The sequence below is a fragment of the Pezoporus wallicus genome, unplaced genomic scaffold, assembly GCF_028554395.1.
Source record: "Pezoporus wallicus isolate ANWC-B61680 ecotype Strahan unplaced genomic scaffold, APGP_CSIRO_Pwel_v1 contig_8557, whole genome shotgun sequence".
NCBI lineage: Eukaryota > Metazoa > Chordata > Aves > Psittaciformes > Psittacidae > Pezoporus > Pezoporus wallicus.
Window position 1 is genome coordinate 204,877 of NW_026640202.1, and position 21,969 is coordinate 226,845.

The following is a 21,969-nucleotide window of genomic DNA, read 5'->3' on the forward strand; positions in this document are numbered from 1 at the left end:
GACAACATGTGAGTGAACACGGTCTTTCTGAAGAGTCAAAGTGCCACCTATCTCATATCATCTTATGAATTTCCACGTCTGTAACAATTATCTGCCTTGAAAGACTCTGTAAACATTTGAATGATACGCTAACAAAATAGTATTAAAACAAGATCTCCCTTTGCTGATGTTGTTTTTCCCAAAATGGAAAAGCGATGGAAAAAACAAAGCTCTTCAGAAAAAGGTTAATGTTGCCGTCAACAGAAAATGTATCAGTTATGTATAGAAGACAGCAACACACATTTTGTCAGCCTGTCTCGAATCCCTTGCTGTCACATAAGCTTAAGACCTGCCAATTATAGACTTCAAGCTGAATCATAAATTAAAGGATGCTGCTGTTCCTGGAACTAGCAGACTTATGGAAACAACAAACGAAGTTACTCTGTGGTTTGTTTATATTCTTCAAGGAGGCCAGGAAATTTAAATCTTATACTTTGTAAACTGTGACCTTGGTCAAATTCTTGTCTGTTGTCTTCTGCATGGTAACACTACTGTTTTAGATTAAAGTGAATTTGAGTACCCAAATAATCAGTGACTTTGAGTACTCAATATTCAAACACAGTCTCCATTCTAGCTTTTGTGATCTCTTTTCCACCTAAATCTGACAGACAAAAGAACTTGGGGTGGTGAAAGGGAATACACAGTGAAAGTTGCAGAAAAATGCTCCTAAAAAGTGGGTAGAAAATGAGTGACTTTTGAAAGCGAGACAGTTCGGTCTCTAATATGTTGGAATTCAGGAACCTAAACGCAGAAAAGCAAGCCAAGAAAGCCTTGTTTACTGTGTTTAAACCTTTGAGACATTTTAGACACCAGCATTTTAGACAGAAGCTTCACTGGACAATTAAACCTGTGCTACTGACAGAAGGAAATGGAGAACAGTGTGGACATATAGGTACCAGAGGTGGTCTCAGGCTCTGGATTCCAGTTTTGCAGTATGTGCCTGGTCAGTGCTCAATAGGCACTGAAAAGACTAAGGATGGTGTTCAGTTAGGATGCACAGGGCAATAATCACACATTATTTATCTTAAAATTGATTTATGTTTTTCAGTCTTCATTTGCTGTAGTTCTTCTAAAGGTAATATAATCCCCATTTTCAAGAAGGGGAAAATGTATTACCCAGGGAACTACAGACCAGTCAGTCTCACCTCTGTGCCTGGCAAAACCTTGGAGCAGATTCTCCTGGAAGGCATGCTAAGGCACATGAAAAACAACAAGGTGCTTGGTGACAGCCAGCATGGGTTCACTAGGCGGAAATCCTGCCTGACCAATCTGGTGGCCTTCTATGATGGGGCTGCGGAACTGATGGACAGGTGTAGAGCAGTTGATGTCATCTACTTGGACCTGAATTCACACTGTCCCACACGACATCCTTGTCTCTAAATTGGAGAGACATTAATTTGATGGATGGACCACTCGGTGGATAAAGAACTGGCTGGATGGCCTCACACAAAGAGTTGTCAACGGCTCAATATGCAGCTGAAGACCAGTAACGAGTGGTGTCCCTCAGGGGTTGGTGTTGGGACCGGTCTTGTTCAACATCTTTACCAGTAACATGGACAGTGGGATTGAGTGTGTCCTCAGCAAGTTTGCCAATGACACCAAGCTGTGTGGTTCGGTTGATACCCTGGAGGGAAGGAATGCCATCCAGAGGGACCTTGACACACTTGTGAGCTGAGCTGATGCCAACCTTATGAAGTTTAACCATGCCAAGTGCAAGGTCCTGCACCTGCATCAGAGCAATCCCAGGCACAGCCACAGGTTGGGCAGAGAAGAGATTCAGAGCAGCCCCAATGAGAAAATGAACATGAGCCGGCTTCAGTGTGTGCGCATAGCCCAGAAAGCCACCCATATCCTGGGCTGCATCAAAAGGAGCATGACCAGCAGGTCGAAGGAGGTGATCCTGCGTCTGTACTCTGCTCTCGTGAGACCCCACTTGAAGTACTGTGCACAGTTCTGGTGTCATCAGCATAAAAAGGACATGGAACTGTTGGAACAAGTCCAGAGGAGGGCCACGAGGATGATCAGGGGACTGGAGCACCTCCCGTATGAAGACAGGCTGAGAAAGTTGGGGCTGTTCAGCCTGGAGAAGAAAAGGCTGCGTGGAAACCTCATAGCAGCCTTCCAGTATCTGAAGGGGACCTATAAAGATGCTGGGGAGGGACTCTTCATAAGGGCCTATAGTGGTAGGACAAACGGTAAAGGGTTCAAACTTAAACAGGGGAAGTTTACATTGGATATAAGGAGGAAGTTTTTTACTGTAAGGGTGGTGAGGTACTGGAATCGGGCGCCCAAGGAAGTTGTGAATGCTCCACCCTTGGCGGTGTTCAAGGCTGGGCTGGACACAGCCTTGCATGACATGGTTTAGTGTCCCTGCCCATGGCAGGGGGGTTGGAACTTGATGATCTTAAGGTCCTTTCCAACCCTAACTATTCTATGATTCTATGATTATGGCTAATGTAACATCTACAATGCAAGACAGCCTGTGTAGTGCTGGAAGGAAGCCAGGGTATCAGTTTTGAAATTCCTTACCTTAAAAAACGGAGGACTGCATACACTGGCTGAAGCAAAACCTTCACTTTTTCTCTCCTCCATCTCCCTTCTTCAGAAATAAAGCAAGCAAAATACCTCACTTTTCCCAGAGAACCAGAAACTCAGTGTATTCATTACACAATCAGAAACATCTTCATTTTATATAAGCTGTAGATAACAACACGATGGATGCCTTAGAAACTTCAGAGAGTAAGGGACTGCAGGCTGTGTCAGGGTGTTCCTTCATTTTCCTCTCTCGTTTTGCCTGTGCCTTCTTATACGGCATGCATATTCATATAGATTCCTTGGAGATTAGTTCCTTAAAGAAAATTCTCTGTTTTTATAGATATTTGTTGGTTAGGTAATTATTCTGCTTTCATATAAAGCATTCAAGCGAGCTTCGCTCTGTTGCTTTAAAGGAAGTAACCCAGACAACCCACAACCTAAAATTTTCCACATATTCAGAGGCTGAGAGCAGAGCTGCTATTAAATATTGTTTTTATTTTTGCGTACAGCAAGCACTGTGCATTCCCAGCTCTTGGCACAAGTCTGATCATGGTTGCAATATGCATTTTATTAGTGTGGTTTCTCTTCATGGCAAGCAATCGTGTGCCGTAACAAAACAACCCAAATGGTACTTTTTTCTGCAATTCAATTTATGACGGAAATTTAGATTAGAAGAGTGTTTCTCTTCTCTCAGCTATTCTTATTTCTTAGATTAATAAAGAACATTAAGAAGGTGAAGAAAGAGGAGGCATTAACCTACCTACTGCTCAGAATTTTGACTTGCTCCTATCCTATGAACAGAAATTTTGATGGAAAACACAGTATGGGCTTAAAAGACTGATCTACTCCCTACAAAGGTTATAAATTTTCACACAGCACCAGTGGACTTCTTTTTTTCCCTAAGCTTTCTGAAGCTATGACATAAAGGGGGAAATACACGTCCACCTGAATCATTCTGTATCTTATTTCTAAAAGATTAACATGTTCCTTTTGCATCCCCCATTTTTTCATTACCATCTAAATAAGATCAGCGGCGACTGACTAATAAAAGACACCATATTACTAAAAAAAATACGGATTTATGGTCCCTGTGCCTGGAGGCCAGTAACAAGTATATACGAGTAGAGTACCAAAGGATCGATACTTGGACCTATCCTGTTTAATACCTGTATGAATTACTGGAGGAAGTAATGTGCATTCTCATCGAACCAAACTGGAGGAACCAGCCAATATGCTTAAGGGCAGGGCTGCCTTCCAGGGGGACCTACAGAGGCTGGATGAATGGGCTGATGAGAACCACATGAAATTCTGCCAGGACAAATGCAAAATCCTGCCCTGGCAAGAAAGAAGCCCATGCTGTAATACAAGCTGAGGACTGACCCTGTGGGGAGCGGTCCTGTTGAAAAGGACCTTGCAGACTTGGTAGACAGCAAATTGCCAGGTTCCTCAGCAGCAGTGAAGGCTAACAGCATCATGGGCTGTGTGAACAGAAACATAGCCAGGAGATGAAGAGAAGTGGCTATCCCCCTTCACTTGGCAGTCATGAGATGATATCTTGCATAATGCATCATTTTTCCTTCCCTCCACAAAAAAGATGTTGCCAAACTGGAGTTAGCCCAGAAGAGGGCCACCAGGATGCTCAGGAACTGGAGCATCAGCCCTGCAAAGAGAAGCTGAGGGACAAGGCTGTTTCAGCCTGGAGAAGGGAAGGCTCTGGCAGCACCTTAGAGCAGTTTTCTCCTTGGTACAAGTAGGTCATTGAGAAGACAGAGCCAGGCTCTCCACAGCAGTGCAATGGTGGCAGGAGGAGAGTCAATGAGCGTAAGTTGAACTGAGATGGCGTTGTGGTTTAAAACCAGTCAGGCAGTTTGTTCACTCACTCCCCCCCGCTTCTTTCTCTCCCCCTACTCCCACAGGGATGGAGAGGAGAATCGAAAAGAATGTAACTCCCACAGGCTGAGATAAGAACACTTTAGTAACTAAGGTATAACACAAATCACTACTGCTGCCACCAATGATAACAATGATAAAGGAAATAACAAGGGAAGAGAATACATCATCTCAGCACCAGCTGACCGATAACTCACCCCACCCCCCCCGACCGAGCACCAACCGATACCTCGTCCAACCCTGCAGTCCCAGCCCTTCCGGGTAACTTTCAGTTACATCCTGGGCATGATGTGCTGTGGTATTGAATACCTCTTTGGTCAGTTTGGGTCAGGTGTCCTGTCTCTACTTCCTCCCGGCTTCCCCTTCTCCCTGGCAGAGCATAAGGCTCAGAAAGTCCTTGGCCAGACCAAACATTTGAGCAGTAACTAAAAACATTGGTGCTATCAGCACTGTTCCCAGGCCAAAAGTCAAAAACACAGCACTGCACCAGCTACCAAGAAGGAGAAAAAAATGACTGCTACTGCTGAACCCAGGACAAATGGTTAGCCTGGAGAAGAAGGGAAACCTTTTTCCCCATGAGGACAGTGCAGCAGTGGAGCAGGTTTCCCTAAATATTGTGCAGTCTCCACCCTGGAAGTTTTTGAAACCCAGCTGGGTTAAACCCTGAGCTATAAGTTCTGACCTCTTAACTGACCCTGCATTGAGCAAAGGCTGGAGTAGGGAGATCCCTTCCAAGCTGAATTTTCCTGTGATTTTATGATTGATTTTATTTCTTTTTTTTTAAAGAAAGTGAAGAGAATAAACAAGAACATAGATTTAAGCTGCAGATAAGAATGCGGAATATGAACAATGTCTTGATTTAATCTCAGTCTCCTGCAGTTTTTCATGCACTTCTGAAAAATAAGAACTGCTTTTGTAAATTAATATAAGGTAGTTCCTCACTCAAAACACATTCATACTCACTTAAACCACAAACGACAGTCTATGGAATTTCGAACTGCTCGGACTAGACTCAGAATTTCAGGCCTCACCTAAAAGCTCAGCAGGTAAAGCAGTATCAATTAAGAGTGCATTTTGCAATACTGTATGGCAGAATGCCCAGCAACAAAAAAGTCACTTTATTTCCTTTCAGTATAAACTCTTACTAGCGGAAGACTTCCTTTTTATGTAGCATAGACCCGGCACATGAACCCCATTAAACTGATTCAGAAAGGTCTATATTAACATAGCTTTTGCTAACTGTAGGAAACTATTGCCTGCTAAATCAAGCAGAGTTCAACTGTTGCAACTCCACCTATGGCAGGTTTTACCATAGCTACCTTTCTGCTGTACAAGCACAGACCTAAGCCAGGGTTTACACTAGGCATTCACAGCTAGTCTTGCAGAAATTATTGCCAATCATAACATACTGTGCACTAGCTGTAGTCACTTTAAAGTGAAGGAACCTCTTCAAGGTGAAGAACTAGTATTAACTAGTATGAACTACTATAACATACTGTGCACTAGCTGTAGTTACTTTAAAGTGAAGGAACCTGTTCAAGATGAAGAACTAGTATGAACTGAGCTGCTGGAATCCTATTCGACATCCTGTTGATAAACACTGCCTTATGCAATAACATAAACAGAGAGCAATGCCAGATCCAGCTATCATTTCAGCTTCTGAACATGGTTCCAGAGCATCATGGTCAGAAAGGAGAGCACTTTCCATACACTTTGGAATGGCCTGAAGTGGCAACTGTGTGTACAGAGAAAAGAGTATTTACATTAGCTAGTGTTGGTATTACTGGATATCATGTCATAAGAAATGTTTCATTCCAGGACAATGAATTTGGGTATCTTTACCAAGTGTATTCAAGCCAGACTTGCTTTTTCAGGCTTTTTAAGGGGATTGGAGGGAATCTGGAAATTGTATAATATAGCCTAAATGAAAAAGTACATAAGCATATGTGAAATAATACATAGTTTGATAAGTAGGTATTTCCTAACAGATGTATAAAGAATATAATGGATTTCTATATTGTTGCTAAGCTAAATTTAAGATTCATGCTCCATCAGATACCAAACTCAAATATTCTGAAGCTAATTTCTGTTAATGATTAAAATACTACCACAGAGTAGCAGCACAGATTATAATATCCTCCAAAATCCTTCAATGAAACTGAGTATATTAGTTATTAAGACAGACTTAATATGAGAAACCCAGAGGTCACTGACCATTTACTATGCTATTTACTTGTATTGGAGCAATAACGAATTTTTCCTACAGATGCTTAACACATGTGCTTTTGTAGCTCCAGGACTAGCTGTGGACAGTGTGGAAACTTAAATAATTAGGGGTGAAGTCCTAATTATTAAAAAAATTACATAAATAAAAAAACCTGAATTCTCTTGTTTTACAACTTGAGAGAATTGATTTCACCAACTTTCACCCCCTTCTACCTGCATATTGATGACTTTCACTCTCCCCAGACCCCCCTGCTATGCCAAGCCAGGACCCCATCATAGCACTCTATCTACACTCTTACCTGTCTCATGTCTTCCCAGGTCCCATCCACAGTCCCATCAGCTTTCTGACTGAAGATTAGTTAAGCTGCTTTTGCCTACATCTGGTCTTGTTGGCAGTGAACTGTTTCCCATTAATCCCCATGAAAGTAAACCACCTGCCATGAGAATGTTACCTAGCATACAGAAATCCAGAGAAGTAGAAATCCAGAATATATAATAAATCTACTGATTTTTATATTATCTATGCTTAATTGTACATATAATGAGGGACTAGTAAAGAATTTCTTCTGGTTTATCTATGTGGTATTTCACACGTTCAACTCTCACTGCTAGTGAGCCAATACAAAACTGTTTGTAATGATCTCAGAACTAATTATATTACAGGAGTGTTGTATTAAAACATGTCTGGAGCTGGAATACAAGCCTCTCTCTCCTCCCACAGTGCTCCAGCTACAAAACTACAGAGTCGGGATTAGGTCTGTGGTTGCAATTTCTAACCCAATGAGTTACTAATCATGCTTTGCCAGAGCTTCAGTAGCAGGAGGTAAGAATGAAAGGCCTGAGGAACAACCACTAATTTGACAGCACAGGCATCTCCCACAAAATATGGATGTGAATACCCTAGCTAGTGATAAGAACTGAAACTTAACGTCTTTGCACATCTATTACTGGAAAAGCTTTGGTACTGGCACTGTCTAAAGAGGGTAGAGTTCTGTTTTGTGATTTTTTTTTAATAAGAAAAAGGCAAGGGATGGTTCTGATGTAGGAATAAGAAAGATGTCTTTGTGTGCCTTAGTTTAAAACCTCAGAGATGCTTCTGGCAGATAGGTATTGACATGCAAGGTTTAAATTCCATTAAGTCAATTGAAAATTGATGAAGTCATATCTCACGGTCCATTTCGCCCCAGCTACATGCTTCTACCACCCTCTTCACCCCCCTTTTGGTGTGGTGCTCATGGGAGTGGGCAGAGTGCCAGCCTGGAGTGCCAGCCTGGCTGAGGACTGACAACTTGCTGTTTGCACGACAGTCTTTGAGACACACCATCTGCCCCAGGCTATGCAGCGCCCAGCCACACCCCCCCTCGTGCAAGAACAGGGTAAAGGTAGCACCAACCTTAGCAGCAAGAGTTATTAGGACTTAAACGTCCCTGGCCCCCGGAACCGAGTAACTTCCATGCAGTGAGTGGCACCAACAGTCCTGTTCATTGAGCCACAACTGGCAACTCGGGTGAGCTACAGTTCTCTTCTGCTCCGGATTAATTTCAGAGGGGGTTTTGCATCATAGCTTACCAGATGATTGTGAAACTCTTGCAACAGTGGCTTGTGTGACTCTTGTCCACCTCTGTTGTTGAGCCAGCATGAAGTGAGGGGTGGGATGGCTGCTGCAAGAGCCTTAGAAGATCTGTATGTCAATGCTGAAGTCACCTTTGTATATGCGGGTCCACCTTTGCTACTTCATCAACCTAAATAAACTGGTGGCGATATGCTTATTTGGACTCGACTCTTTCCTAAGGTGTTTCTCAAGTGGTATCTTTATTATTGTAGGAGAAGCCCAAGCAGCCGTTCTCCCTTTTGCCTAGGCTCATGCATGCACTTAGGCTGCTCCGCCGCACACCTAGTCAAGCTACTCGCTTTCAGATGCTCAAAGCCGCTTCGTCTCAACCCAGCAGTAGCGCGGGTGACCCTCTTCTCCTCAAAACCGGATTCACCGCGTTCCCCAGAACAAACTCAGGGCTAGCCCTGCCCTCACAGCACACACCGGGGCCGGGAGCCGGGCTCTGCCCTCCCCTTACCCCCGGCGATCTCCGCGGGGACGCCCGCGGCAGCCAGTCCGCCCGACCGGAATGACTCCGCGGCGGAGCTGTCGCCCAGGGCCAGCTCTGCCCGGCACGGCTGAACGCTGCAGTCGCCGCCGCCTCCCCCTAGACGGAGCCTCGTGGAGCAGAGAAAGTGCCCCAGGGCAGGGGGCCCCGGCGCCCCGCCCCGGCAGACGCTTCACCCTGGCGCGGCGCCTGTCCCAACCCCCTCCCTCCCCTCCGCAGCAGCGGCGGGGAGCCACAGCCGGCGGTGATTGGGGCGCGGCGGCCATGGGGGGAGGGGGGAAAGAAGGAGGAGAAAGAAGAGGAGGAGGAGGAGAAGGGGGCAGTCACGAAACACCCCGCGCCCCGGCACGAGAGGCGGCGGAGGAGGAGGAAAGCAGCGCTGCTGCCGCCGAACGCGGAGCGGAGTAGGGTGGGCTGTGACCCCGGCCTCTCGCCCCGCCCCGCGGGAGGGGTGCGGGCTCAGCCCGGCGCCGGGCCGCCCTCGCTCGGTGCTGTCGGTCGTTGCTGCCTCAGAAGTTGGGGCCGGCTGGGGGCGGACGCAGCGCGATGCCCGGCGGCGCCGCCGCCGCGGCGGCCCCTCGCTGAAGGGCTCTGATGGTGCCGGCGCCCGCCGAGGGGGGCCGCGCCCGCCGCCGCCCGCAGCCCCGCCGAAACTTGGGCGAAGTTTCCGAGCGAGTCGGTGAGTACCAGGTGGCGGCCCCGCGCCCTGTCCCGCCCGCCCTGTCCAGCGCCGGGAGGCTGTGAGGAGGCTTCCTCGCAGCGTCTGACTGCTGTCGGGCTCCGCCTGCCCCTCCCCGGTTCTCGCCCGGGGTTTGTGAACGGCCCTAGCGGCCGCGGAGCCAGAGGGAGCACACGGCGTGTCCCGCTGGCTGGGCAGGCGGACCCGGTGCTGGCCCCGCGCTGTGGCAAGCGGGAGCGAGCTGCGGCACGGGTCGGTCCCGCGGCTGGGGATGAAAGTTGTGCGACCCGTTGTGCAGCGCGGGATGGAGGGGGAGGGAAACGCGGCCTGGGAGGTCTGGGGAAACGGTGTTCTTCGGAAAAACCTTTCCTGTACCCGCTTGGACTGAAAAAGAAAAGCAGAGCTTTTTTAAAAAAGGTGAGCTGCCAGCTCCTCGGTCTTCCCTGTGCCACAGACCTGATCGGAGTTTCCCGTCTGTGTGGTTTATTCCAGTTTATACAAACTCTCCCTCAACCTCCCCCCCCTTCTTTTTAAACTTTTCATGCCATCACTAATTGATCTTAGTGTGTGGTCTGCCCTACCTGCTGCACGGGGAAAAACGGAGAGAATACTTTTAAAGACAAAATACTGCAGATACTCTGACCATAAGTATGATAAGTATGGAGAGCAGTGGGTGTTACTGCGGAGCAGTGACTGGTGTTTTCTCACAGCAGCGTCTTCAGTGATATCAATTACAAACTCACGGGCTATTTCTCGAGATCGAGTAAGTGGATGTGCATTAGTTATTTTTTTAGTAGTGTGTATCTCATTCAGAATCTCGTGTGTTATTAACGTATTCAGTCACAGCTTCACTTTCCTCCTTGTGTAGCAGCTACAAAAGATCCGCACCTGGTCATCCTTATGTTCATGATTAAATCGGAAATAAGAATGAAGCAATTAAAACCGTAGCTCTCCGCTTGAGTTGGATCCCGTTCTATAAATGCTTTAAGGAAGTGTTTGCTGGTGGGAGAAATTGAAGTTAGTTACCAGGTAAAGAGCTGCTTAACTTAAATCCGAGAGACTCTTAGCTGTAGCATACACTTGATTGCTCATACCAACGATGAAAATGTAGTTAGGAATAAAATCAATATAAGGAGATTTGTTAAGACTCATTTGAATACTGGTATTTATTTAAAAGATGCTATTTTAAATATTGAGATTAGAGTAGATAGTTGAGATTTTTTTTTGTGGCTGAGAGTGGTAGATACAAGTGTTACTGAAAGTTATTCAGACAGATTGAAATGTTTAAATAGGAATGTGGTGTCTTTCATCTCTACCACATCTCAGTCTCGCATTACTAGAATTGCTGCTTACTGTGTTAATTGGGATGTTAGTGTGTTTTAATAATTATAAAAGACTGGCAAACCAGAGAGCTTGCAATGTTTCTGAGGGGTAATTTCTAAAATTGCCAGTAATGGTAGTGGTACTTTTATTAAATATATGAAAATAATTGTTTAAACTTACTCAAATGTATAGTGAAGTCATGGATACCTCCGCAGATATTTTGGAGTCAGATTCTCCAAGGGTGGTCAAGCGTTGTTTCCATTACCATGGGACGTTTCATTGTCTCCCTGTGTTGATGTATCTGCACAGCACAGGGCAGCACCATGCAAATACGTAACACTGGGGAGACATACAGAGCTCGATTCTGCACAGTTCTACAGTAGCACATGCTGCTTCAGTCAGTATGTGACCTGTTGTGCCCATTTCCAGTAAGGAAATATCAAATTAATCTTTGATGCCATTTCCCTATTTCTGGGATGGTAACTTTCTTTTCCATGATCTCAAGATGGAGCAAGTATGCTAAATATACACCAATATGTGTATATATGTACCTATATATATATATTGGTCCTTTAGGGTTTAACTGTCACTCATAGTGTCTCTTCCCTTGACCGTATGCACATTTCTGTTAATGTGTATATAAACTCAAGGTAGCCCTTGCTCCTATCAAATGAAACTTCCTTTTGCTGCAGAAATTGTTTGGTTTGGTTTTTTTTTTAATCAAAGCTAGTGTTTATCTTCCACTACTAATGGGAGCATCGAGCTGAATAAATATAACGTCATGTATCTTATTTGAAATAGCAGATTTCCATCGGCAAAATAGAAGCTGTGAATATTTTTCATTGAGAAAGCAAAGTAGGCAGAGATGCTTTGATTTATTTTTTTTTCCCCTGATTTTAAAAAAACAACAAAAAAAATTTATTAGGCATGACAGCACTTGCATTCAGCCCAGGTGAAGCTCTTGCAATCTTAAGGTAGGTGCCAAAACATTTTTTAGAGCATTGCAAATAAATAAAATGGTAGAAATAACAAGAAGAGGAGATAAAGTTGATGGGGAAAGGAAGGGCAAGGATACCAGCAGTGCAGTAATGTGTCTGCTTAGTCCACATGGGTGTCCCGAAATGATGGGTTAGCTTGAGGATTAGGTTCCTTTTAACTAAAAGGATCTTTTTTATTTTTATATATCTGATGGCAGGCCCAACAGAGCTGGAATGGTAAATTTGGGAGGAGGACAGTGTGAGGTAAGCAGGCAGAGAGGTAGTGGGGCTGCCTCTACAGTTGTGGCGAAGGGGAAAGGTTGACGCAGTGAGATACTAGCTTGGCAGGAACAGATGTCAGGACTTGAAGGAACACTTTGTGCTCAAATTGTTTATTTCAAGAGAAATCCCAGTTTAAATTCTTTGTATGAGGTGTTTGTGTACACATAATATAAATTTATGATCATCATTTTACCAAAGAGCTGGTTTTTAATGAATGAGAAACAGTTTTATTCCCAATTAATTGTAAAGGCTGTTTCCTGACAGAGATAGATGTTGTCCATATCACATTTACTGCAGATTATGAAATAAAAATTAATTTAAGCATGATCATATACTGTATGTTAGAAAACAGGTATTCAACTGAAACTCATCACCAGAAGCTTCTTTAATTATAACTTAATATAAACTTCAGAAACAGTTCACAGTAGCAGGGTGATTTGTTATAGGATGGGATTTAACTAAACAAGGTAATGTTCCTTACTGTTACCTGAGAATTTCAGAGGCATGCTGTTGTGAGTGTATAGAGAACAATTAAAATTATTTTTACTGAAGGAATAATAGCTGGAAAACAGCATTATCCAGCCTTCTGCTTCAAGTCACTGATGCATGAGATACTTCTGTTAAATGCGTGGATGCATGTGTACAAAGAGTAACTTTTCAGGAGTAAGGTTGTCCCACTTCATTTGTTACCCACTCAATAGCTGAAGGATTATAGTAGTAATCAAGCATTTGTGAACTTTAAAAATTAATTTGTCATGCTGTTCATACTTTACCATGTTAATCACATCTTGACTTTCCAAAAAAAAACACTGACCGTGATGCTGACATCTCTACTTTCTAAATCATGCTCAGTTTTCTAACTTTGAGTAATTAAGAGACTCCTATTTTTAGCGTAGTCTATTGTCCTGCTACATGTCCAAGCTAGTGGTTATGTTTTGTGGAAGGGATCCACTTCATGGGATCATGGTCATGAGGGAAGGTCACACAGGGCTGCTGGAGATGTGGTGAAGACCATGAACTTTGGGGAACGCTGATGGGAGGATACAGAGCTCTGGTAAATTTAGCAGAAATTGTAAACTCTGCATCAAGAGAGTTAACACAGCACCCATTCTCCTGATGTGAAGGGAGTTATGGTTTCCCATTGCTCCTTCTCTGTAGCCAGAGACACAGCATTAGGGTATCTCAAGTGCCAGACTTGTTAGGCCTGTGCATCAAGCACAGGTGACTACCAAAGTGGGTGTGTAATGTGGGAAACTGAACTCAGAATGTGCAAAGAGTGTATGTTTCACCAGCTTTACGCACATTAAGGCAGAAGGTTTCTGTCTCTCATTGCTTAATAAGCTTACTGCTCATAATCCTAGAACAAAGATGATGTATGAAGACATAAATATGAATAATCAGTTGCATTTGGATACCATTTAAACACTGGGCAATAATAGGGATGGAGATAATTAACATTTAGAACTTCAGAAGCTGCCATAATACTGTCATAAATCCATTACAGTCTTCAGACTCCATTCATAAGTAGTCAGTCCAAACATAAAGTAGTATTCAGATGTGCTACAGAGTAATTTCGTGCAATACAGATTTGTCAGCAGCTAGCACACACCAGCTCTGAGGGGCAGCTGGAAAGAGTTCAGTTATTAGTAACAACCATCATGTTGTATCATTCAGGCACTTAAATTGAGTTTGAAGTTTGACTGCCTCAGGGGAAAATGAGATTGGTAAAACTTGACCCTCAGTGAGAGAATAATCAAATCCTGACATTACCAGGAGCTGTTCCGGCACTGTGCCTTTGCTGTTCATTTGCACCCCAGGCTGTTGTGGTGTTGTGGTCCTGGGCAGCCTCATACAGTCGCTCAGTACTCTAGCTTTTGCCATGGTGCTGGTTCAAGTCTGGCCAACCTAGAACTTGCAGAGAGCAGAAGTATTTTTACTTGCTCTTCTCCAGTTAGAGACATCCAGTGGCTGTTTCTAATCTAGAAAATCTGCTGCACCTGTAGAATGCTGGCTTTGTTTAAGTCCAAGTGGCCTGGCCCTGTATTCCAATAGATGTTTAGGAAGCACTGATCGTACCCTGGAGGTAGAAACAGTCCTGATGTTAGTTCTGTGAACAGAAGTTTGTGTGCCTGACCAGTATGCAGCAATTTTGGGGTTTAATCTGTACGTCATTCATCCCTACAGCATTACTGATACAGCCAAATAATTCCGTTTTGTCCTTGTTGGAGTTTGAGGATTTGGTAGGGATAGTTTGACCATGAAAGAGAGGCTGCAGGCCAGGAGAAACAGGCTGAAAGAACCAGTAAGTTTTATTTCATCTGTCTCGGTTAAATGAGCGTGTTTGTCAGTTTTTGCTTCACTTCATGAATGGCATGCGTTATTCTCAGCTGCTCTCAAATGTTCAGCTAGCAGGCTGGTTTCTGCTGTAATTCATGTTTTTTCTTTTTTTTGCCTGCCTTTTTCACACACATGTAGGAATTTATGGCAGTGTTAACTTGAGAATGAATTGGTGGAGACGGCTCTTCTTTATCGCGTGACTCCAAATACTGTTTGAATTTGGTACTGAATGCTTATTAAATTGTGTTTACCCAAGAACTGTGTTGTGAACCTACTTTATAATTGTTTTGAGCAATGCCTTGCATACTGTTTTCATCCAAGAAAAAAGCTTGAACTGTTTGGTGTTTTGACTTAATGAGATTCCTAGTGGCTTTATCTGATGCTGTGAAAAGTAAATGAAAAGAAAGATTTCTTCTAGATGGTGGTTCTTGTCCCTTGCTTTGCTTTGTTTTGTTTGCATGAGTTGAAGAAGACGAATTGTGATTACATTTGGGACCAAGCTTTTATGTTCTGCCTAGAGTAAGGAAGGTCTGGGGTGAGGATTTAGAGGAGAAAGGCAATTAGAAGCAATGAGCTGCTGTACCTCTGGCTTTGATTACTTTTTGTGGCTGAGCCCAGTAAGGTCTGTCTGGGGGATGCTATAGAACTTGCAAAGAAACCCCCAAGAAATCATTGCTTTTGTAATGACTGTGACTGAATTTAGACAGAGAGCAGCTCCAAGTCAGATGTTAAATAGGGCAGAATAGAGCATGGTCAGGACTCCACGAGCCCATCTTTACTTCACAGCATGCATGGATCAAGCCCAGTGAGCTCTGCTGGGGCTTTGGTCTGCCGGGTTGAGCCCTGGCTTTTGTAGGGCACACATTAGGGACATGCTTGCTGTAGTGTGTTGAGCCTCCAGAAGGAATGATTTGCAACATGCAGAGGGACATCCTGTTCGTTTTTCTTGAACCTATTTGCAGTTTTTGGCTCATCCACACATGTAACTGAAACACATACAACTAAAACTTTCCAGACTTGACTTGTGCTCATTCCAGACAGTGCCAACCTGCTGGTCCAGTACACGTGGGTGAGCTGTTCTTACTCCTGGCTGCAACTTCACTGCAATAGGATCTGAGAGAGTGTGCAAGACGGTGTTTTATGCTTGTTAGCTATGATTTTTGACCTTTGGAGAGCAGCAGTGAGTCCCTCGTTTCACTCTTGCTGGGTGGTGGTAACAAACACTGCACAGGAGAGATGCTTGTTACATGATACAGTCACTGCTGGCTGCCTGTATGCCAGCCAGTCTTGCTGGTGCAGGACAGTGTGTACGGCATTGAGAGACTGCAGCCTGGGATGAAGAAATTGCCCCTCCACCTCCCTGGCAGGAAGACTATTTTTGTGGAACCATGTGATGAGCTCTGGTATCTTTCTGCACTTAGGTGTATTTAATAAGGGTGGCCATATCAGTTCAGAAACCATTTCATAAAAAGCAGCCACTGTTGTAAAGCAGAACCTCATTACTGCTGGTTCTTATTTTTTTGCTTGAATAGCTAATTTCATTGAAATAATAGGTAGCTTTGAGAAAATGGATTTCTTTGATTGTACTGGGTCCAGACACACTTTTTTTCAGTGCATGCAATTTATCCACCACAAGTCACACGAAAGTGATTTAACTACAGTTTAAAGCCTGTTCAGTCGTCAGGCTTTAGCTGACCACAGGGATGCTGGCGGTGATGGCAGGAAGGATGGTATTCACCGGTTTAAGTGATACTAGGGGCCTGCCTGACACCAGAGCAAGGAGGAAAGCAAGAATACTTGCATGAAGATCCTTTACACATCATTGATATTTCAGCCTTACTGCGTATAACTGTGTAGAACCTGTATCTGACATACAAGGGAACTAAGCAATGTATTGTGCCCTTGAACGTTTGATACTGCTTGTGGCATAGGTGAATGCACTTAATGCCATGATGGAAAAAGTAATTCTGTTTACTGTTGTACCCATGCATTTGTTGCTGCCTGTTCTGTTGCTTTTTTTCCAATTACAAAAAAGTTAATGCTTTCTTGAAGTAACCACAAGTATTGTGGAAATAATTTTAGCTCTCTTTTCCTCTCCCATTCTACTACTGAAGGCAGAGGGCTCTCCCTGTAAGAGCCCAAGGGCGCTTAATGGATCTAGTGATAATATGAAGTCCCATCTGTCAAAAATAAAGAACATACGATTTAGAAGGATGGGTGACTCCTGATTAGTGGTTTACACTGACATTGAAGAAAATGGAAATCGTCATACAGAGCTTCCATTTCTGTCGTCATACTCCTGCTTTGTATGCTGAGGTATGATTTCAGGTGTAATTCATTTTTTAAGAAATTTTGGTCTATCATTTGAATGTTATTTCAAGCCTAAGGAACCTGGTAGCCCAGTTAATCACGAGATCTCAGAGTAGAAGAGGGAAGTTTTCCCCAGTGGGTGAACATGTTCTACAGATGTTTCAATTTCCTAAATCATGCAGAAATGAAAAGGAGTTTTTATGATGTGAGGGATTAGGAGCCAGTGACTGCACACAGATTTTGGATAATTTCTGGAACAAAACAAAATATGTGTATGTAGAAAGACTAGGACATGAAAGACTGAGGAATGTTGGGAAGACTGGAGTTACAGACTCCAAGCTATTTGATTCCACTGTCTTCAAAACCTGACATAATGTGACCAGTAATCAAAAGGGCATGCTTAAGAGCAAGTGTAATGATTTGTTTAAGGATATTTGAGATGACTGGACTAAAACACAGTAAGAAACCAAAACCCTCAAGATGATTAAAAAATTAAAGTAAAACTTGAATTGCACCCAGAAGGACCTTCTCATACTGCCTTTTTTTTTATAAATAGACTTTTTAATTAATACTACTGTAGAAATTATGACACTTCATGGATAAAGCTGTGTTAGGAGTAGAAATGGTTTTGGTAGCGTAGATGTCGTTTTGCCAGAGGCTTGCATTGCTGTGCTTTCCAAATGGCATACTGGTTGCAGTGTTTCGTGGGAGCCTGTCAGTGCAGCAGCTCATAAAATACAGGAACAGAAAAATGGTATTTTTGTATCAAAAACTGAAGTCTTTCACCTGCTAATTTTGTATATGAGCAGTTAGTACACATACTGTTTGTATTGTACGCTTTCATTTATTGAAGAAGTGTGTGTGTGGGAAAGGTAAGATGTCAATAAAAATGACTGGCACCATTTCTTGTTAGAAATGAAACAGAATAGGTGTCTCTCACTAGTTGTTTTTTTTTTTTTTTTGGTCTGGAGTTTTTAAACCAATTTTACAAGGCTCTTGCCAAGGAGTGACAATAGGCTGTGGCTTGGTAATCCTGTTTGTGTGAAGCAAAAGCTTGCACTTAAGGGCAAAAGAGCAATCATCTCTCCTACTGTCTACGTGTCAATCACCTGCACTGACCAGATATCTTGAAAGTGAGTACAAGAAGTACATTCATTCCTATTCACACTGAGCAGTGCTACACAGCAGTGACCTTAGCTGTGGCTTCTGGATCAGCAGGTCACACAGCTGTCTGTTCTTAGGGCTTTTTGTTTGCTCCATTGGGGGTGGCCAGACTCCTCTGCTCATGGAGCCATGTGCCAAAACCTTTGCTCAGCTGAGACCAAGAGCTAAATAGTCTTAGTGGATTTCAAGTTTGAATCCTTAGACACTTTCTAGTGTGGTACAAACTATTTTAGAAATTCCTTATGTTTACAGTATATAACAACATAAATAATGTTTATATTTTTCATAAGCTGTCTGGCAGCCTGTGTCTCTGTAACCTACTAAGTGACATTCATTCATTCATTACAGTTACTGACTTATTCTGTGGAAAAGTTACTGTGACCTGGCCTGCCAGACAGGGTGCAGAGGCAAAGGTGGAGAGGGGAGGGAGGAATGCTTTTAATCTCTGCTCTGTCAGTGTCAATACTGGCTGTGAGGGAGAAGTAGGTATATTACTTGCAGAGGCTTGGATAGGAGTGTTTCTTTTTTTCTTCTGGCTGTTCTTAAGCAGTCATATTAAATAAATGGCAAAGGCAAATACCAGAATGCTGATCCACAGCTTACTGGGTGTATAGTCAAATTGCAGACATCTTTAACAGAACAATCCCTAAAGAAGGAACATGTATCAACTTGTGTGTTTTTTGTTTTATAGAATCTACATTGAGCCTCATGTTATTATTATAATTAATACACCTAGCAAAGCTACTTCCTGCACTTTGTTCCAGCTCTTCTGAATGAAAGTTGACATTCAGTTTTGGGTAGGATTTTCTCAATTGTGTGGCTTAGAGGAAGCATGGAAGCACTGAAAGATACTTCTTTTATGGGACGTAATCCTAGTAGATTGGTATTCTCAGGATGCTCTGATTGCTTCCTACCTTAACAATACAGATAGGTGCTGTTCAAGAGTGATATTAAAGTTCCCTGTCAGAAGCAGCACACTTATTCACAAGCTGTGGCTTGTGGAGCGCATTCAGACAACACAGGTCAAAGCCAGCTCAAGAGGAGTGCTGAGCTGGGCTTGGCCGGAGGGTTCGGCAGCTGCGGCTTCAATCACCCATTCAGCAGCCTGGGATCACGCCTGCCTGTGTGCCATCCCCAATTCCTCCCCAGTCCTTCTCCCTGGGGTGCTGCCAAGCAGAAATTGAAGTCCTTGTGAGTTCAAGCTAATGTATGTGAACTCAGCAATTGGTTTCCTCTGATACCAGTGCAGGAGAAGCAGCAGATGGTAAAGTCCTTGTGTTAAGCATCAGTAAAAGAATAGAGCTGCAGAAGCTGGGGAGATGCAGCACTGGTGGAGGTGGAAACTTGTTAATAGAGAATAGCAGGAAGCCTGAACAAGCAACCGTATTCATTATGGCAATAACTGGACAGTAATAAGGCATCTTCTGGGGAAAGATGAATGTTAATCTGCATTTTGTTTGCTTGGTGCAGTTCATGGCGCAGGTGGCTGTTTATCATTTGTAGGTGCCAAAATAGTGTAAACAATACCAGATGAATTCAGACATTTGAAAAGCAATAACAAAAAAGCACTGAAAGTATGTTGAACAGGCTAGCATTCTTTATTTTGCATAAGCTTTCTGGGATGCATTAAGGGGCTGAGACATGGAAGTAGATGGTAGCTCTAACACAGTAGATGAAGCATGGAAGGTATGTACTTCTAAGTGGACACCATGGACCTTTTTCGATGTTCTGCATTATAAATAGCTGTTTATTGTCAGCTCTGGCTTTAGGCCCTGACTTTTGACCCCTACTGGTCTTACCATTCATTCCTTTGTCTTAGAGCACTTCAGTTAGTACCAAGAAGGACTAATGCCATTTATTATGTTGTTTTGTCATTCAGAACAGTAAAAACAAATGGAACTGCTCATATTCCCTCAAGGACTTCTTTGCAGACCCTTGTATGTCTGGGTAGTGAGGGATGATGCTTTCAAAGCCATCCTGGCAACTCCTTTTGAGGAGTGATGCAGTACCTTACTGGGCTGTAAGTAGGGAGCTTTCTGCAGATGGCTTTACAAACTTCGGGTGCATTTTACCTAGCATTAGTATTTCTGTCCACTCTTTGGCTCAGAGACGTAGCCATGGACATTAAATGAAGGCTGCTTTTCTTCCTCTTATTACCAGCAAGTCACTGTGTAGAACACAGTCATTTAATTGCAATGAATTGAAGCAAAAGTTGAAACTGTAAAGAAATGCCACCATGGACCATTAAAATTAATTACCATGGAATTAAGAAGACACACAAAAATAATGTTCCATCTTCAGCTGTTAATACAGCGGTGCATTGAGAAGCTGTGAAGGAAATTCGAAACAAGCTCTCCAAGTTTTACCAAGATTACGCAGTGCAATCACTTGTTGCCAGATGCTGAATGAGAGAGACCATCAGTCAGAACCGGGGGGATTAGTTTTCTGAAATTATTCAAAGTCAAGTATCAGTCCAGTTGTTGTAGGGGGATATTAATACTCTGTGGACTACCCTCCAGTTTGAATGACAAGCAGGTAAGTATGCTGTTTTGGAGGGAAGTGTTTCTCACCTATCTTGTTAACTCTGGGAATGCATACAACATCATTTATTTGGGAATTTAATGTAGCTGTGGAAAAGGGATTGTAGCATAGGATGTAGGATTGGAGTGAAAGATTTGGGCTGCATTTCCCAAACAGTAGCTCCTGGAAGAGACATGCAGCTTGTGGCTAGGAACAGGGCCATAGTCCTGGCCGTGACAGCAAGGGAGGCTCTGCAATGAGCTCAGAAACCTCAACCAGACATGAGCCTTCAGAGTCTGTGCTCATGGCACTGGTTTCCAAACCCTAGCAGAACCACCACAGCTGTTCTGTTTGGGTTTTTTGTTTGGTTTTTTTGTGGATTTTTTTCTTTTGGGGAGGAGTTTGTTTTTTTGTTTGTTTGTTTTTTTTCTCTGTTAGAACAGGGGACTACTTGGTTGAGTGGTTGAGTGTTTGGGTGTTGTTTTGAACGTATTATGCTCTTCATTTTTATGTAGTCTAGGAATTAGTAATAAGCTAGGTGCTGTTTGTATTTCATGGGTGTTTGTCCTGGGTTCAGACAGGCCTCAAGTACAAACCAGTCTCCTTGTGGAGACTTGCCCACAGGCCCTCTGATGTGCTGGGTCTTGCCCTGCAAAGTTAATGTAGACACCTGGAGTGGTTAGTGTGATCGTCTTTCCTCTGTTTAATTTTTCTGTTGTCTGAACTCTGCCTGAAAAGTAGATTGACACATGTTCTCTTATTTTTCAAATTAGTCATGCCAGCTATGCATAAAAGAACTGGAGCAAAAGCATTCCATATCCATTGTCGTGTTTTATTTTCCAGACTAAAAACTGAATACTTGCAGCTCACATGTCATTATATGCATGTTATTTCTAATTACTTTTTGGCATGTTCCTGGGTGTTTTGTAGACAGGAAAATATATTTGATTTTTCTTTAAAAACACAGCTGAAATGCTTCCATAATTAGCCTAACAACAAAAAAATAATATTCTGTGAGGGGGAAAACTGTTGGGAGAAACACACGTGCAGATGCATTAACTTGTTCCTCTCTGAAAAAGTTGTCCCTTATTGTCAGCAAGCATTTTGTCCTGAAGGAATAGGACTATTAAATTTCATATCTGGAAATTAGTCATTAAGCATATTTGGTTGTTTTCAGAGTATGTAAGTGTGATTTTCCCCTGCAGGTATTCTGTATGCTGCATCGTGTTTTACCAAAGGAAACTGTGGTGTTTGCATACCAAATTTTATACATACAAATTTATTAATGTACACAGAAGCAAATTTTCGGTTCCTACCCTTGAGATAAGCTACTAGCGAGCTACAATAACTCTCCTGAAGCTGGTGGTAAATAGAAACTGAATCAGTGAAAAATTGAGTTTCCCAGCTGGCATTCCCTTTGTTTCTTGGGATTTTATTCTCTGTTGACTGTCATTTGACTATCCTGAAAGTGTGCTGGAGTATCAGAAACCTATTGTCTCCCAAAATAGCTGTGGTTCCTGACTCTGAAAGTAAATCTTCAGGCTCACCACAATTAGGAGTGGTACAGCTTTGTGGAGCACATCTC

The 21,969-nt window shown here is 43.1% G+C and overlaps 1 protein-coding gene across 5 annotated transcripts in view; it reads left to right on the top strand.

Annotated features, from left to right (window-relative positions):
• The first annotated feature begins 9,237 nt into the window (after nucleotides 1-9,237).
• GHR (growth hormone receptor) overlaps nucleotides 9,238-21,969 on the top strand; it is a 133,884-nt gene continuing 121,152 nt past the window's right edge. For 2 of the 5 annotated variants that reach the window (XM_057418038.1, XM_057418039.1), the window contains exons 1-2: nucleotides 9,238-9,471; nucleotides 10,340-10,500. Coding sequence is in view for 1 of the 5 variants with exons in the window: in XM_057418036.1 (XP_057274019.1) it covers nucleotides 16,699-16,706 (8 nt within the window). In the remaining 4 variants the exon portion in view is untranslated. Of the gene's footprint in view, nucleotides 9,472-10,339; nucleotides 10,501-16,504; nucleotides 16,707-21,969 lie in introns of all 5 variants that reach the window. The other 3 variants (XM_057418037.1, XM_057418040.1, XM_057418036.1) reach the window with 2 other exon arrangements.